Source organism: Psammomys obesus, unplaced genomic scaffold (genome assembly GCF_907164565.1).
Source record: "Psammomys obesus unplaced genomic scaffold, mPsaObe1.curated_primary_1811, whole genome shotgun sequence".
NCBI classification, from domain to species: domain Eukaryota; kingdom Metazoa; phylum Chordata; class Mammalia; order Rodentia; family Muridae; genus Psammomys; species Psammomys obesus.
The window spans coordinates 3,226,490-3,240,143 of NW_026590503.1; the positions used below are offsets into that span (position 1 = coordinate 3,226,490).

Genomic DNA, 13,654 nt, shown 5'->3' on the forward strand with positions numbered 1-13,654 from the left:
TACAGCACAAATCTGAAGTGTGATCCTACACACTAATTAGCAGACTAGTAGGTCTTGATGTAGTTTTCTATGACCCCAGAGGAAATGAACCCAGCAGCTCCCAGAGTACCCTGAACAGCACCAGGCAATGGGATCAGAGAGAATGCAATCAGAACAAGATGTTCAATTATTTACTTCAGAGAACTCTAAAGGAGTTCCTAGAAAGAAATAAATCATGGACCGGCTGCAGCTTTCTTCTTCCCCAGAGGCTCTGGCTGGGCCATGTGGCAGAAGCAGGCTCTCACAGAGATGGGCAGACTCCTGGCTTCAAGTGACCAGGACTGGTGACAGAGAGGACAGGGTGGTGTGGACTGGAAGGCGGCCCCAGTTCTAATGCTGCTATCCTTCATGAGGAGGAAAAGTAGATTTAGGTAGTTCGATGGAATTTAAGTTTTAGCTTTATGGCTCTGTCCTTCCCTCAGAGGACTAATTATGACTCCATGGACCAGCAGCAGTAGAGTTAGTTAGGTTAGTTCATCTCACGTCAGATGTACTCCCAACATCACAGCAGAGTCACATTTGACAAAACAGCAGAAAATAGGCTTTGGTAACTGAAGTCATGCAAGAAAATGAAAGTAGCATGCACATCATTCCCATGAGCAGACTGCACAGAAGCTCCAGGCCACACTCGGGCAGTCTTCACTGAACACAGAAGAAGGTGCTTGGAGGACTCACAAATAGTGCTCTATAGACTGAGGTAGTATTCTCACAAAACACTAGTCCCGACGCTCGCCTCTCTTTTAAGTAGCCACACCCAAAGTTTCCCTCGTAGATACTCTTAGGAAAGTGGAGACAGGAAGAGAAAGCAAAGAATGGTGGATTGTGGTCAGTGGGCACACGCCAGAAGCACAAACAAACAGGGTGCAGAGAGAGTCAAAGGATCCCAGGACACATAGGGACTGGCCAACAAAGCCTCCCCACTAAAACCGACAAACAGCAGGTATGGCTCTGTGGACCCTTTGCCTCAGGTGAGCCACGCCACACCGTGAGCCAAGTCCCCTTGGAATAGAAGAGCAGTGCATCCCCTGCCTCTAGAGCTTATGTGATAGTATTTGAATTCCAAATTACTGAGAAAAAACACACAGCTTTACAGAAAAGCCATCACTACTTTCTATATCTTAAACTATGCAGCAAATTAATTTCTTTAAAAAAATTTTTGACATTTATTTATTTGGAGTGGGGGAGGGAGAAGGGTTGTCACAGCATCTATATGTGGGTCAGAGGATAACCTGAAGAATCAATGCTATTCGTCCATCATGTGTGTTCTGGTAATCGAATACAAGTGGCCAGGTCTGGCAGCAAGTGCCTTTGACACACAGCCATCCTACCGGCCTGACAAATAAACTCTATCAGGCATTATAAAACACTGAAACATTTTATAACAAACAAAAGCATAAAGCTTACTGTGTGAGTAATTCTATAAAAGGCTAAATAGTAATGAAGCCGATATTCCCAAATTGGAATAAAATCAGGTACAGTCACATACTTCAAGTGACAAGACCGGCTGAAGAATTAAACTAAGAAAAAAAAGGTAAGAATTTAAATAGCTAAAACTTCGATGAGAAAACTCCATTGACAGAAAGGGTTACGGTATTGGCAAAGAGAGAACTATATTCCTATACAAAACACTCGATCATATTTCAGTTTTTATGCTGAAATAAAATGTATTAATGCAAAGAATATTTCATTTTTTTTGTTTGTAAAGCTCAAATAAATACATAATTTTCAAAAGCCGTAAGATACTAAATGATGCAATTTCATGAAAGTCTAAGAAAGACTGTCAGAAAAAGTAAGTAAAGTGCTTCTTTGCTCTTGTTTGGAGTCTGTTCACAAATGCAATTATGTGACTGACACTACAATGGAAGAATTAATTATTCAATGGACAATTTTGGTGGGCATAGCCCTTGTAACTGATGACAACGTTCTTTCTTTCAACACAACTGGCTGTTGACACAGTGACACACCCGGAAAGTTACCCAACAATGGAACATTAATAATGAGGACACATTACTTTAGCTGGTGGCTTTACGGCAGGACAGTGAAAGATCCACTATCCCTAACATGATCGGATTACTTTGTAGTTTCTCCTAAAACCAAGACAATCTGATGTAAACAAATAAACAAGCTTGTAAGCTAACCACCACCATTTGGCACTGCTGTGTCTCTGTCCAGCTGGAAGCACCCAGGTACCTGAAGTCAGCACACCTACCTGGTAGAACAATCATGCTCATCTTAAACCTGGGATGGTCACAGCTCTGCAGCTCACTAACCGCTGTGCTAGAGCTAAGACACCGTTAGGGTCTGTGATTACAGCTCCTCCTAACTGAAGGAGAGCATTTGTTTGTCATTTTAAGAGACAATTTTCATCTTGACACAACTAGGCTGTAATAATTAGATATAAATACACACGGGCAAACGCTACCCTATGCCCCTCTGTTGCTACTACACAAGATTAGCTAATATGCTGTGGCTGAACAAAGTAGCATTTTCCACATAGGGACGCACGCACAGGAGCTAGCTCTGTATTACCTACCGGAAGGTTCCTTGCAGAATCCAAGTACAAGATCAGCAGCGCAGAGGAGAGACCGTCATTGGCTTGGTCCTTGTCAGCCCTGACGTCTGCCAGCACCTACATGGTGAGAATGAAGTCTCCATGAGTGTGTGTCTACACGAGTGCACACTACTTCTATTTAACTGTGCTGGAGAAGATAAAAGTAAAAGACAATATAATACACATCGCAGAATGAGAATTAAGCCTGTCTTCCAAATAACAAGGCAACAAAATTCCACACATACCAAGTGAAATGAAGAACTACGTTGACATGTAGTTCTCACAATCCCCGCGCTACCACAGCAAGAAATTTAAAGGACTCAGAACAGGAACAATGGCCTACAAGTTGTATTCTCTATACTTTGATGCTTGTTTGCCACTGTGGTGACTTATGGCAGAATAATCAAAATTATTGGTATGATTTTTTTTTTTTAAACAGTAACAGCACAATCAAAGAGACTGGTCCTTTAGTCGGGAGCAGGTGTCACGGTAGAAGACACTGCACAGCACCTTGTCGAGGTTGGCCGCATCTGGCAACAGGGTGAGCCACTCCAGCTTCAAATGCAGCTTTCCTTTGGGAACTTCATCCAGAGTGAACCACTGAAGAGAAAGTGTCTAAGTTCAGCAAAAGTGTTCCTGAAGAATACATTCTAATCACACCTCCTCTAAAAACGCTGCAAGTTGCTCACTGCCATGTGGCACCAACAGCTCTTAATTGGTACTAAAGGAGTGCACTTGTCATTTACGCCTCATGCTCCAAGGGCCACGGCCGGCAGACAGCAGGCTCGAAGCCCCACCTGCTCTGGAAGCCCTAACGATGCAGTGAGTACACCATCACTCACAGGGCCAAGCGCTCCAGCACTGTCAGCACTAACGAGGCATGTAGACACACTCACACGGAGCTCGGAGACCAACACTAACCTCCAAATACTGAAGAGCAGGATCAAACAAGTTAAGATACTTGTTTTTATTCATTGCTACACAAAAGTTAATAAAACAGTGCATAGTTGTTTCAGATTTAAAGTCATAAGATAAAGACCACCAAACAATGTTAAAAAGGGAATGCCACAGGCAGGGTCTGCCTATTTTGTCCCTGCTGTGCTCAGTGACTGGAACCTAACAGATGTATAAGGAACACTGTGAAATGGATGGACACACCTCTAGGGAAAAAAAAAAGGTGCTGCTATGAGCAAAGCAAGGTCTCGACACTGATTTGCTTGATTGGGCAGCACTTGCCCAAGTGTCACCCATCTTTTGTCTTCAGAAGCTGCTGTACAGTTCTCCTTTATGTATTTTTTTATTTTATGGCATATGGACCGTTCTCCCTATCTGAAGTAGTATCTTTTTGCTGTAAGTTACTGGTATATTTACAGGTATCTTCTGCATTCTGACAGCACTGTGCGTCCCTGCTCTTCACTAAACTACAGTGAAAACTTCTCGCACATCACTGCCCTAAAGCCTCCAAGGCCTCACAGTCTGTCCACAGTAAGATGAGTTTTACATGTGTGCTCACCCACACTTTCTCAGAGTTTTACACATGCTAGGCAAGCACACTGAACTATAGCTTACACTGTAGCCTTACATTTCAAATGTATTGTGTGAAGCAAATACAGTTCCTAAAGCAATAGCTAGGATTCTCACACTGGGTAGGTGGGCAAAAGCAGTGGGCCACAGTGACTCTGGCACACAGGAGGTACTTACAGTGTACATTAAGTCAGAGAAAACTTACTTCATCTAAAAGACGCTCCTTCTCAACTTCAATAAGATCAATCATAAGACTATTAAGAATAAAAAAAAAATCATTTTAGAACACAGAAACACTTCTTGCACCTGAACAAGTTGACCACTCTCTATGAATTTTTATTTCTGCATGGGCTTACTCTAGGAATGAAAAAATATACTATACAATTTACCAGGAAATAGATTGTTTTCCTCAAGGCTTCCTACAACTTATGCCCAAGAAAATCAAAAGAGTGAGAAAGAACAGGGTTCAATTTTTGTGGTCAAATTATTGACCACACACTCTAGGCCAGAACTGACTGCTCCTGTGTGCATGTATGTGGAGACCTGGGCTTAACCTAACCTCAGGAGTCTTTCTCAATAACTCGTAACCTTATTCATTAAGACAGGGTCTCCCAATTGAACCCAGAGCCTGCTATGGCTAGTCTAGTTAGTTCCTTGCATGTATTCCAAGTGCTAGACTTAAATGTAGCTGCCATGCTCTTCTGACATTTCTGTGGGTTCTGGGTCTGAACTCTGATCCTCATGCTTACATTCAAGTACCTTATGCTCTGATCTCCCCAGGGCCAGCTGATTTTTTTATGCTTTGAGATAGAGTGTGTAGACCAGGCTAGTCTTGAATTCACAGAGACCTGACTGCCTCTGCTTCCCAAGTACTGGGATTAAAGACGTGCGGCACCATGCCTGGCTAGCTGATGGGTTTTCACATGTCATCACTGTGGATAAAGTTATTTGCATAATGGATTATAGTAAATACTGTATCAAGTCCTTTAGCCTACCCTAATTCAGGCATGGCACCACCTCATAGGAGCCGGGAATGATAATTAAGGGTTAGTCCAGTTGTATTTCTCCCTTACCATCTAGGTTTCAGTGTGAATCAGTCCTGTCTCAGCCCTAGCCAATGATAACATGCTCCTGCTGCTCTACTGAGCTCCCATTTACACACTCACATAGCTATTTGATCTGACCATGCTCTTGCTCCCACTAAGCTGTGCATGTAATCAGATTCTGAAGTCAGAGCACAACACATGGTCTCAGAGATTCTGCAGTCAGAGCAGAACACCTAGGCCATACTTGATGAGGCATAAAGCTCTGCAATGTAGCCTAATCTTCCACTATCCTCCACAATAAACTCATGTAGGTGTCCTTAACTAGACAGATGTGAATGGTCATGTTCACTCACGTGTGCAGACGCAAATGCAGGTGTGGAGGCTAAAGGACAACCTCCTTGATTTTTCTTACGGTTCAGTCCTTGATTTTCTAATGTGCCCAGGACCACTTGTCTCAGTTTCCTAGTGCTGGGGTGACAAGCATGTGTCACCACACTCAGCTTTTCCTTAATTTTTATTTCTGCTTCTTGTGCTTTCAGTGTTGCCACTCTAATCACTGAGCCAGAGGTTCTCACCCTTCCTAACGCTTCAACCCTTTAACACAGCTCCTCATCTGTACTGACCCCAACCATAAAATTATTTTGTTGCTACTTCATAACTGTAATTTGCTACTGGTATGAATCATAACATAATTATTTTTGAAGACAGAGGTTTACCAAGAGATCTACGACCCACAGGTTGAGAGCCATTCCGCTAAACTATCTTCTCAGCCCCAGAAAGGTATTTTTTAATATTTATTTTTACTATCTTAATGTGTGTGTGTAGGTGCCCACAAAGGCTAGACGAGGCTACCAAAGCCCTTGGAGCTGGAGTTCCAGGCATCTGTGAGCTATCTGACATGGGTGCTACGAATTGACCTTGGGAAGAGCAGTAAGCATTCTTAGCCATTGTGCCATCTCTCAGCCTCAGAAAGGTATTTTTAAAATTGCATTTCCCCAGTTATATCAGTTCTTCAACTGGAGTAAACAAATAGTATTTGCAGTCCCAATGTGTGGGTACAATGTAAGTAACTGCACCCTAGGAACTGAGATGCCTGAAGTTTAACCCAGACTTACAACCTAGAAGGAGGTAGTTACCGACTTCCCTGCATATGGGGGGTGGGGTCTGTAGTAGTGGGCTCTCCCGCTGCTTGCACAGTCAGACTCACTGACGGAAGCAATGCTAGTACCAGTGACTACTGTGATGGATAACAGAGTCGTTTTAGAAGTAAAAATGCTTTAAAAATATGTGGTAAAATAACTGCATATGTAATAGCCACTTAAAGTGCATGTCTGTAAACAAATGGCCTTGAAAGCCTGCATCACTGGGAGTGGCTAGAAGGGTGTTCCCAAGATCTTTCCTCACCTTCCTAAGAAGTCATCCTTGTCTGGGTCTTCATCAAAGAGTTCAATCTCCAGTTCTTGTCCAGGGTGTTCATAGACTAAAGCCTGAGAATTAACAGTTAGTAGTTACTGTAGTTTCACTGCCATAGACAATGACTAAGTATGATGATTATAACAAGCATCACCATGTGCTTTTCTTGCAGTAAGCAGTTTTAAAAGTATACTTTCTCACTGTCAGACCACACATACTTCTTGATGACTGGGCCATTCAAAAATATTTGTCCACAGAGCAAGTTTCCTCGGCCTGTTTCTGGTTCTCTGAATTCCTTATCAGTGGTTCAAATACAAGGAACCAAATTGGCAGTGTGAGGTCTCTCAGACGTAGGCCTGTCTAAGGTCTAGGTGAAGTGAAGATGCAGGAAATAGCCCTAAACTCTGAACTAGCTCTGTTCAGAAGCTAACCTTGAAAAGCCACTAACCACTTAGCCTCTCGGAGAACAAGGAACTGACAAGTGACAGAGGACAGAGGGTGACAAGAGGCATACAGCACTATTCTCAAGAATAGCTCTGTCCTTTGGAAACCTCCACCTTAGGCTCAGCGATTCAGAACTACATAGGACATTTCACTGGAAGAGCACTGCCTGCCGCACTGCACCTAGTAGCCCAGGCCTCCAGTGAAGAAGTCAGTGGAAGACACATAAAGAAACACCATCTCAAGGAAAGAAAATAAAAATGTTAAAAAAACAATGAAAAAGGAAACAAAATATAAAAAATAAAACTAATAACCATGTAGTTATCTATCCATTGAAATATAAAGATGTCCAGGTATATTAAATGAAAAAAATGTATACAATATTATATTTTCACATTCATGTGTTTTAACTCCCTACAATATTTTGTAATTAGAAAAACCTACTTATATAAGAAAATATATTGCCATGAATCGTTGTGGTAGCCTTATATAACTAATGCTTAAAACTATCATGTATTCACATTACAAGAATGCTTTGAGAAATGTAAAAAACCTTAGACAATGGCCCCAGCTCCCCATGCTCTGTGTGAAGAGTCTGAACGAGGCTCTTGCCGCCGTCACTCGTCACCGGGCTTGGCCTGCTTCTTACCTCATACACCTCATTCCACTTTGGACTCAGGTTCTCCTTGATGACCTTGCTCTGGAAAATTTGGTTGCCCACTCGGATAATTCCGTAGGGGTCTGATTTTCCCTTAACAAGGCCTTTAAGGTAGGTGTCTTTTCCCTGAAGATCTTGAGCTTCAATAAAATGAATCCTTAGGACACCCTGAAAAGAGAAACAAAACATGTGCCATTGGCTATGGAAAACGGAAGACATACAGTGCATAGCCCAGCAGAGACTCTGACTGCTCAGCTGTGACACGTTCCCAGAGGACAGTGTTAAGAAGGGAGGGCAGTATGTCATCCCACTAGCTAGGACTCCTCAGCAGAAATGCAGACAGCCCGAGTCTGCTTGGTAGAGGGACACTGACTGCAGAGGTCCCAGTGCAGCAGCGCACTTTCCCCCAGAAAGCTGGTAACACACGGCCACAATGCTAAAAAAAAATTCTTACATTCTGAGACTACGTAGGTAGTAACTAGCACGATAGGGTAGATCAGACCTGATACGAAGCATTTGTTATTCAGCAACCAAGCCATTCAACTTCTAGACCAATTTTATGAAGTACTGTTATTAAGCCTACTTTATAGAGGAGGAAACAGGAACTTTGGAATATGCAGTGTGCATCAAAAGATAAGCAGTTCTTCTCAAATCTTGTTTTATTTATAAGAGAAAAATATTTACTTATTTCTTTTATGGCAAATAAAGCTTGGTAGTGTAATACTCTTCCTCCAAATGCTTAAGAAATTACATGCTTATATTCTTGCCTTCTCAGGAGAAGACATGCTCTAAGAAATTCTTGCTTGTAGTTTCACATGGCTACAGCTGAGATGTGGCCATGTCTTTCCACAAGACTGGCTTTACGTTCAGAGAACAAAGATGGTCGGATCCAGGCCAGCCCCATTACTCCCTGTACTGAGTGCACAAAGAAATTCCTGTATCATAGGAGTTCCCTTTCTTAAATGCAGTGTTATCAATTCTGTTGAATGCCAACAACATAATTTTATCATCATATTACATGGGATATGTTTTCTTAAAAAAATGTAAAAAGTGGGCCAAAGACATAGGTCCTGGGTTTGAGAAAGGAAGGAAGGAGGGCATCAAGGTAATGTTATCTCCATTTGAGGATATAACCCTGCAAACACAGCCATCAAAACGGCATCAGCCTGCCTTGTCCCACTTTAGTAACTCTGAACAGTACAGTGTGTATCAGTACTGCTTCTTACTGTACACAACTCACGGCCCGCTGTCCCGATATCTGTGTACCCAGCATAGATGGCTGACACGCCAGCATCTCCAATGACCACTGCAGTACCTCGCCTTTGCCTACAGCTGCTGTTTACTCAAGGTGACTTCCACAGACATGTGAGCCAGTCTGTCTCACAGGAGCCGAGGCTGAGGCTAACCGTATCTCAGTGTACCTCCATACCCAAGAGCTCTGCTTTTCCTTCCTGTCAGTGCAGCTGTTACACAGTGACTCCTCTGTCACGGTGATGGTCTGAATAAGGATGGCTACCACGGTTCAAGAACTCAAACATTTATGGAGCGGCACCACTTAAACGGTAAAGAGGTGTGGCCTTGTTGGAGTAAGTGGTCACTGGAAGCTGGCTTTGAGGGTTCAGATGCTCAAGCCAGGCCCAGTGTCACTCTCTCTTCCTGTTGCCCGCAGATCCAGATGTAGAACTCTCAGCTACTTCTGCAGAAACATGTCTGCCTGCATGCCACGTGCTTCCTGCAGTGCTGATGCCAGGCTAAGTCTCTGAAAATGTAAATGCTTCCCTTTACAGAAGGTGCATGGTCATGGTATCTCTTCACAGTAAGACTGACTGCACTTACTAGTCACCTCATCTGTAATGTAACTGCAGAGACAGCCCCTGCAGTGTATGAGAGAGACTTCCACCCCATTCTACAAGAGCCCTCCCTGTGTCAGCAGTCTTGGCGCACTTGTTGCTGAGAGTGACTGTCTGCAGAGAAAACAAACTCAGACCTTCTGAGATCACGTCTGCTGTTGTCTGAAGACTTGTGACCACGTCTGTAGAATGAGCCTGCTGGTATCCTGAAGGAACGGCCTGAAACATAAGAACTGCTCAAGTCTCTGGATAGCCTCAGGGTCACAGACTCCTAGTACTTCTCTGAGAGACTGCAGGGCATCTAGCAATATATTAGCACACACTGTTCAGAAAGACAAGTAGTTTAAAGATAACGCCCTGTGCATGAAAAGATCCCAGGACATTTTAAAATACTAGTGGATACAAATGCAAGCTTACCTTTGGTATGGGAAACCGCAACTGAGCTATTTGAACTTCACTGACAAGAGGAACAGTGATTCGATTGGGAAGCACCAGATAGTTTGATATTATATCCAAAATGATAGTATCAGATAAACCACTATTAGTGGAGAGAAAAACAAACAATGAGATAGATAACGCTTGCTATCACCCTTAGCAATAAGCATGCACAACTTAGTAGCCACATATGGAGTTGGGGTTCTCTAACTCTTCCAGGATAGTGCTTAGGATATTACCAGGATAGGTAACACTTCAATGCTTCAGCTATACGGTTGTAATGATGAGGTAGCATTTATTTTTGTAAGAAAACATAAAATTCTAGCTACTTTCAAATATTCCTATATGGTTTCATGACAGAGCTAAGATACATTTCTTTACATTTGTTTTTAACATAAACATTTCAAACTTAAATAAAAGAGAATAACACAGTAAACATTCACGAACCCATTTCATGTTTAGTGTTGTATATTGCTTCCAATGAAGTAAAATAATTTAGTTGTTTTTCCTTCATTCTGTACACACAGTTCTACATACTTTAATGATTTAATCTGCTATTATACCACTGCATAGCAAATTTAGTGGTGTGGATAAAAGACTAAAGGAAAGCACTTTATATCTACTTTTGCCTATTACTCAAGGTGGATGTGAGAATTAAACACTGTATCTATGGCAGTACTTTTGGAGACACAGCCACGTGAGTCTCCTTGCTCTAAAAACCCTTACTGGAACCCGGAGTTTCGAAAGGAGCCAGGATCACTGCGAGCGTTCTTGGGATTAAGTCACCAGCACATGTAAGTGACTGCACGTGCACACACGTCTTCTGTCAGTCATCACAGTCACTACGCAGAACTGACCCACGCATGATAATAAGATGCGGCCCTTCCTTCCCCAGCCTTTCAGTCTCATAAAGGAAAGGGACTCAATAACACACGGCACCATTCCTCCTATTAGCAAGCCACCCTTGCTGTTCCTACTTGTGAAGAGATGTGAAAGACATGAGCTGGCAGGAACTGTAACCTGCTCTTCTGTACACAGTCTTAACAGCGCCATGCTGCTCCAGACCCTACCCGACATTCAAGCACCTGCAGCCTTTCCGGCAGGCGCTGGTCTCCCAGCCTGCCTTTCAGCCATGCTCCTGTGCACACCACTGACTATCGCCTCTCTGGACCAGCCTCTCCCTCTCCCAGGTTCTCTGTGTAGTATAAGCTCTTCATCGAGAGCTAAAGGGGTTTTACTGCCTGGCAACAAAAATGCCTTGTAAAGTGAACCGATTCAGACATCATTCCTATTTTGTAATGACACCAATTCTTTTTGTAACCCATGAATACAACACATATACTCACCTTACAAAGCCTGGACAAGATTTCATTACATTAGACTCAATTACTAAATATTTATCTTCTTTGAAGATTTGTAACATAAGGCTTACTTATACTTGATGTATGCAACAGAAAATCTTTTTAGGATAGGGTCTTTGGTTAGCCTTACACTTGCCAAGAATATACAGCTAAGGGTGGCACTGGGCCTCTCACCTCCCTAAGCACGGGGACACCTGACCGCTGTGCACTACTGTATCCAGCTCAATACAAAACCTTGGTCTGGAGATCAGCAGTCCCAACTTTATATTTTATTGCATAAAATTTGTATCATAAACAAATGATGTTTATACAAATGTATATAATTACACATAAATTATATATATATTATATATCATAAACAATTGATGTTTTATACAAATTATACAATTACACATTAATTATATATTGTATATCTAAAATTATCCTCTTATTTTATGGGGATATTCTTATATATCCATATTATAGACAGCTTACTTTTAATAACATATGCATATTTATCTCTGTATGTGGTATATATGTACATACTTATGTTTCCATACATGCATGCATGCGTGTACATACACACACACAAACACACACAAAGGTATGCATGAATAATTGTGCTTGTGTGCGCATGTGGGGAACAGAGGTCAACCTCTGGCATTGGTCTTCGAAGCCTTCCATCCTTTTTGCTAAGGCAAGGACACTCACTGGGCCCTAGGCTGAGGCCAACCCAGCTGGCTGGTGAGCTTCAGTGAGTCACCTGACTCGTATCCCTGTACTAGGACTGTGAGCACATGTGACTACGTCTGGCTTTTTACACAGGTGCCAGAAATCAAATTAAGGTCTTCAGGCACAGCAAGCACTTTATCAACTCAACTATTTTCCAAGCCTTTTAAGCATGTATTTTAATGATATAATTCCATATATAATACACTATAATATACAATTTATACTACACACATACAATTTACAAATAGAAGGTATTACTGTAAAGAATCTGCTTACATTACAAATCACTGAGTAAGATGAAACTAGATATGTGCGCAAATGAAATGTACATATTCTCATGAGTGTATCTATGATGACTGTGTACAGACCCCTGGTGACTGGTTTTGGACTGGCTACAGGCTTGTGGGGGCAGGGCACACTCGTCCATGCCCCATGGCCACTTACAGAGCTTATACTATGTCATTTCCAGAGCAGACCAGATGATCAGCTAGCCTGCTTATTCCAGCCCACTTATGATGCTAACGAAAAGACAGCACAAGATCCTTTCTCATAGGAGACTCTGAGATAGCTGCAGCTCACATCTGGCCATCCAGCAACACAGCTGCTTGCAGTGGAAGCTCTCCCTTCCCGTGGGCTCGTTAACTGGGAAGGAGGAGTTCACGTAACCAAACATTTCTTGGTGTCTTTGTAGAGCATATATATAACTCAAACCTGACTGTCAAAGTCACAGGGACCTGTTCAAGACAGATAGACACATAAGGTAACCTGGAGTTTCTTTTAGAATTAGCAGGAAAGAGCGTCGCGTTTGCAGAACAGGACCTCACAGCTGCTGCACACAGCAAGACAGGTGCGAGCATTCGCCTGCAAGGCTAAGAACAGCCCACACCATCTGGCATCAAGCTCCGCCTGAGCCTGACGTCCACAGAGAATGTGGACACAGCACTTGTGCTGTGAAGGCCAGTGCAGGCTAACCTCTCTGGGGAAAGCTGTGAGACTGCTCTTCTGATCCATGCCCCAGGGCTAACAACAGTGCTCAGGTCAGCCGCTGTGCTGAAGGACAGCACTGAATTTTAAAGGTGTTATTTCCACATGAATAGTAAAAGTATTGTTTATAAATGAAAAGGTATCAAATGGGAACTGGATGTGTAGCTCAGAGATATAATGTAGCTTAGCAAAAACAAAATCCTGAGTTTAATCCTCAACATTGCAAATAAAAAAAATTACTTGTGTCAATTTTAAGTCAGTATTTTGTTTGTAATCAAGATTCTAAAAATGTCAAGAAACCTTTTAAAGCTGTACTTTTCTATCCACGGATCTTTTAAAAATAATAGCCCTTCTCCTAACCTGGTAAACCATAGTGTATTTTATTTTTGACTGTGTCTCAGATTATTAGAGATGCTTGTTTTTAAAGCAAAACCTTGTTCTAGCAGTCATTTCAGAGGCACAAATAAGCATACAGAAATAAGAAAAATAGTCTGAAAGAAAAGTTTTGGAATTGAATTTGTAAGCTGCTTAAAGGTAAAAATCCAAAGATTATAAAATATCTAATAGAAGCAAATGTAACTAATAACTAATAAGCCATACATTTTAACCTTCAGATAAAATAACGAAAACATCAAAACGTC

General features: G+C 42.1%; 1 protein-coding gene across 2 annotated transcripts in view; it reads right to left on the reverse strand.

The window, feature by feature from the left end:
• Esyt2 (extended synaptotagmin 2) overlaps positions 1-13,654 on the reverse strand; it is a 70,188-nt gene that overhangs the window by 19,642 nt on the left and 36,892 nt on the right. For both annotated transcript variants that reach the window (XM_055607546.1, XM_055607545.1), the window contains exons 8-13: positions 9,940-10,060; positions 7,664-7,840; positions 6,565-6,647; positions 4,320-4,368; positions 3,101-3,190; positions 2,573-2,668 (exon numbers count right to left, since the gene is read on the reverse strand). In XM_055607546.1, the coding sequence (XP_055463521.1) occupies positions 2,573-2,668; positions 3,101-3,190; positions 4,320-4,368; positions 6,565-6,647; positions 7,664-7,840; positions 9,940-10,060 (616 nt within the window). The remainder of the gene's footprint in view (positions 1-2,572; positions 2,669-3,100; positions 3,191-4,319; positions 4,369-6,564; positions 6,648-7,663; positions 7,841-9,939; positions 10,061-13,654) is intronic.